At 40.4% G+C, this 4,729-nt stretch overlaps 1 protein-coding gene across 2 annotated transcripts in view; it reads right to left on the reverse strand.

Moving 5' to 3' along the window:
* Positions 1-2,817, reverse strand: part of LOC118414701 — a 10,572-nt gene extending 7,755 nt beyond the window's left edge. For both annotated transcript variants that reach the window (XM_035818893.1, XM_035818894.1), the window contains exons 1-4: positions 2,617-2,817; positions 1,037-1,141; positions 507-581; positions 212-301 (exon numbers count right to left, since the gene is read on the reverse strand). In XM_035818893.1, coding sequence (XP_035674786.1) covers positions 212-301; positions 507-581; positions 1,037-1,141; positions 2,617-2,701 — 355 coding nt within the window. In that variant the 5' untranslated portion in view covers positions 2,702-2,817. The remainder of the gene's footprint in view (positions 1-211; positions 302-506; positions 582-1,036; positions 1,142-2,616) is intronic.
* Positions 2,818-4,729: the final 1,912 nt, after the last annotated feature.

Consider the following 4,729-nt stretch of genomic DNA (forward strand, 5'->3'; position numbering starts at 1 on the left):
GAGAAAATGATGTGTTGATCATTTGCCAAATTAGTATTGCTTGAGAAATTGCAGTAAGCTGATTTGAGTCGCTGAGACATGTTATAACTATATCCATTGCGACTAAGAGGACAAATGGGTGATCGAAGAAAGAGAAGTGAACAATATCGAAACGGCGTTGTGATATACCGTTTACAGCGTTGGAGCCAATAAATAAAAATATGATAATTACCATTCTGTTGGTCTTCATAGATTCGGTGTGCCTCCAAGAAGATCTTATCTGTTGCTACATTTCCCAACTTCTTGTTGAAAAGGTGTCTCACTGAAACGGAAGACCAACGCCTTGTTTCGTTTTTTTTTTTTGCAATATGGAGCCATAAACCTTCAACACCTCTCCCCGAACCCAATCTAACTGATGTCATCTAAAGATCAAGACCATACCATGTCCAGAACAGGGGTGTCCTGAAAGTACGAAGTTGAACAAAGTGAAACGAATTAAAATGAAATGCAATAAAAAGATAACCCACCTTTCTGTATCTCGTCGTCCTTCAGAACTTTCAATTTCTCCACAATCTGATCTACTTGCATCCGAAAAGGGATATCTAAAGAACATACAAATCATCATGTCCAATCATACGAATAGGTGTCTGCTCATTTATTGAATCAATGTTAATCAAAAGATTGCACTTTATGTCTCTTTTTACGGCTACTGGGAGGACTTTAAGAAACGGCACAGCACTTACGGTACCAGCTACCCGTACACAAAGACTGAAAAATCTTTCTTGCACCAGGCCATACGCCTGTACAACAAGTCTTCTTAGTAATACTGTTCTGACGTTCCTGTCTTTACTTTAGTGTTCATTAAAAGGCATTTCGTATAACTTTGTAGGTGTGTTTCTTCGTCATGTATTGTATTGTTGATTTTTTCGTATTTGCCGTACAACAATTGTATAGATCAGTGTTATTCAGCTTTTGTACATGCTGCGAAGCTGATTTTCTGAATGAAACTATTAAACTATCAAGTTATAATATTCTGCGGCAGATTGTTGGAACTCACTGTTGCTTTCATTGTCCGTCTTTCCTTTCTCATCGTCGATCAGTTCTTCCACAGCTTTCTCCTCATTTTTGCTAAACTTCAATTTATCGCCCAATTGTTTTACAACTGCAAAGAATAAAGGCCATGCAGGCAGAAAGAATGAGCACGAAGACAGAAAATCTCTTCACAAATCAAGTCATAACAAGTTTGATAACTTGATTTCAGACAATACATCCCCGTTGTTACTCTACCAATACGTTAACTAGTACATATCATTACAAACATCATTACTACCCTTTACCATGATACCCACATGTTTACGTCTGCCTCGCACATTTCGCTCTGGTGCTCGTGCCGCAAATCTGCAAGGTCCTAATTTTATAGAATTATCAACCTTTAATTAACAGACCTCAGACCTGCATGAAATGTATTGGGTGTTTGTGGGCTTATTGCGTAATCTGTTGTTGATGTTTTTAAATTATGGTGGAATTACATTGGGTCTGTTATGCGTGGTTGGATCAATTTTGTAAGACAAAGAGTTGCATTGTAGAGAATATATTTAACAAACGATACCAAATTCTAAGTCACCAACACTTACCAAACACTGCCTGTACAAAAGATTACGCAGGTCAAAAAAGTAACAGAAATTGGTGGCCCAAATTTCTTTCTCTACTTACATTATGAGGAAAACATCAATATAAAAAGGCTACAAGAAGTCCCATGACACAAAATGGATAACCAAATGCAGTAAATAAACATGAGACGCGACCTGACGTGTGCGTGTCAACTTGCTTAGCTTGAAAGACAGATATCCACTTCTTTCTACTTGAAATAGGAAGGGAATCCTTATCAATCATTTTGACAATGTCTTCAGAGAATTTGCGGCCCTGGGGAACTCGACCCACACATGTCTGAACACAATTCACCCCTGTTTTTCTCTCAACTTACCTACTGATTTTCAAAAAGACGTTGCCTGGAAAGTAATGGCTGCAACGATTTGAAATTTGGAGGATATTGATAAAAGGTTTCAAGCTACGAAGTTGTACCTCGAAATTTGTGTTCTGCTTATTATTTCTGGATGAGGCTGAGAACTAATTGATCACCCCTCGTACATTGCGGTTGAAAAGACGATCTGCGACCAACAGAAATCAAATTTCCTGATTTCCGATATCAGCTGTATTTTAATATTTCAATTCAGTTAATGAAGATATTTTTGGTGGACGTCGACGATTATCGATTTGCCGCAAATAAAAGCCTACGGAAGTTACCAAATCTGAACGGTTGGGTCGACTTTTCTGCTGCGTCACCAGTAATTATATAACGGACGATAGTGCCACATATGCATCAACAAACAAGATGGCCGCCATAATTATATAGCTGGAGGTTACAATGCAAGGTCAAACACCACATGATTTCTTCTGCTTGAAAAGTTTGCAAAACCTTGGTTGTTTAACATGCCAAACTTAAAAAACTGTATAAAAATACTTCTCGTTAGAATCAAGACAACATGAATACATATCTAAACTCTGTAAACTACCTGTATCACCAATAACGTCTAAACTAAAGGTAGGTCGATATCTTTCATGACAAGTTTTACTTACGTTGATTCTCTCCTTTCCCGGCAGGGGCGCTATGGACATCTCTCAGCACACAAAGCAGAGCACAAAACGTAACAAGGGACTTCATGCCACCACTGTGCCTGGTAACAATCGTTTGGAATCGTCTCAAGATGATGTGAAGGACACCTTGGGTGTGATCCCGTATCGTGCTTGTGTCTGTCTAAAACTAGATTTTCAAGTTGACGCTGTGACGTGCAGAACACCAATTATGACGCACGTGCCCGCGGAAATGAGTAAGGCCCATTTCACCACCAGATTGGGCGAGCGACCTTAATTGGTTTTGTGTGACCTTATATCATAATCAGGCAAGGTGTTAAGGTATCATTCAAGCAAGAAGTCGCTATGCAGTTGTAGCTTCTAGAGAAAATGGGTGTAACATTCCCAACATAATGCCGCCACTAATCATAGCAAAAAACCAAACAGAACCATACATGCCGTATTAGAGCTATCTGTGATCCAAATTTGATCCTTTGGTGATGTTTACAAAATAGAAGAAAGGATCATTTTGATTAAAAACGAAAATGGCCACTTTTTTTTAAATCGCTGATTATGTCCATTTCAAGTCGTGAGAGGGTTAGCAATCGGTGGGGAATCAGTCAGGAGAGATTCGGCAGTCTGCGGCTATAGGTCGGGATGGTTGGGAATAGGTTAGATAGCATTCGCGACACAGTCGGGAGATGATTAGGGCATGTTCGGGACATGTTCGGCGCTAAATGATATTCGTGGCCTAAACTGGTCAGATTGCTCCCGAACTACTGCCAACCTGAGTCGGCTGAGGGTCGGCTAGTGTTCGGGAGCTGAATTTGGCAATGTGTAAGGTAGGCACATACACACACACGAGCGCGCGCACATACACACACACAGAGAAAGACAAGCACATGAACATACAGAAAAGCCGAAAACAACACCGAAGATGAAGTGAAAAAAAGATTGAATGGTCGACCGGTCGGTTTGACGTGAACCACATATTAGAACCAGGAATTATTCTCTTCGCCAAGAAGAGTATGTTTTTGGTCGACTTGGGTCTGTATGTAGGTCAACAGCATATAACTCGAGAAATTGTGGATGGAACTTTGTGATTTTTGGTAGGTGTGTAGCGGTTGCCGAAAGGAATGCCAAGTTTGAAAACGGTTTACCTGGCGTCTTCCTACGGTAGTGCAGCGAGCTTGGTATGTTTTTTGCGGTTTGTTTTGGGCAGCATAAGTCAAAATCTAGCTGGGCGATTTTCACGAAACTTAGTAGGTGTGTAGCAGTTTTGGAGAGGAAGGTCAAGTGCGAAAATGGTTTACCTGGCTCTTACCTACGGTGCTGTAGCGGGATTTGTATGTAAGTGCGTTTGTCTGTATGCAAGATAACTCGAGAACCCTTGAATGGATCCTGATTATATTTGTTAGGTGGATGGGGGTTAGGAAAACGAAGGTCAAGTTCGATAATGGGCACCCTAGTGGCTGCCTAAGGTACTGCAGCAAAACTTTTAATTTTGACACTTCGTGTTCTGGACATGCTGTGGTCATGATTTTTGAGTGGTAGATAGCCCTTGGAACAGAGAGTAAGTGCTGTGAGTTTGGACCCCCTAGCGGCTTTTTGGAAACTGCAGGCACCGATTTCCGTTCAAACTTTGGACGAGAATAACTCGAGAACGTGTAAACGGATCATCAGGATTTTCAGTATGTAGATAGAATGAGTGATGACTTATACAATGTAATACTAATTATGCAAATCAGTAGCTAATTTGCATAATTAATGAGGAAAGTTCATAAATCCATGCTAACAGCATATAATTCAAGAAGCTGTGTATGGATTTTCATGATATTTGGCATTTAAGTAGCGGTTGCGGAAAGGAAGGTTGTGATCGAAAATAGTTGACGTAGCATTTTCCGTTAGGACGGTAGCAGGCCGAGTGTGTGCGTCCGTTTGTTTGTGGAATGCATAACTCGAGAAGCCTTGAAAAAATCCTGATAATATTTGGTAGGTGGGTAGGGGTCAGGAAAACGAAGATAGATTATGATAGTGGGGCCCCTAGCGGCTTCCTAAGGTACTGCAGCAAAACTTATTAACAGAAAATAAACTGTGCTCTATATATATCTCATTTTGA

Source organism: Branchiostoma floridae, chromosome 4 (assembly GCF_000003815.2).
Source record: "Branchiostoma floridae strain S238N-H82 chromosome 4, Bfl_VNyyK, whole genome shotgun sequence".
Taxonomy (NCBI): domain Eukaryota; kingdom Metazoa; phylum Chordata; class Leptocardii; order Amphioxiformes; family Branchiostomatidae; genus Branchiostoma; species Branchiostoma floridae.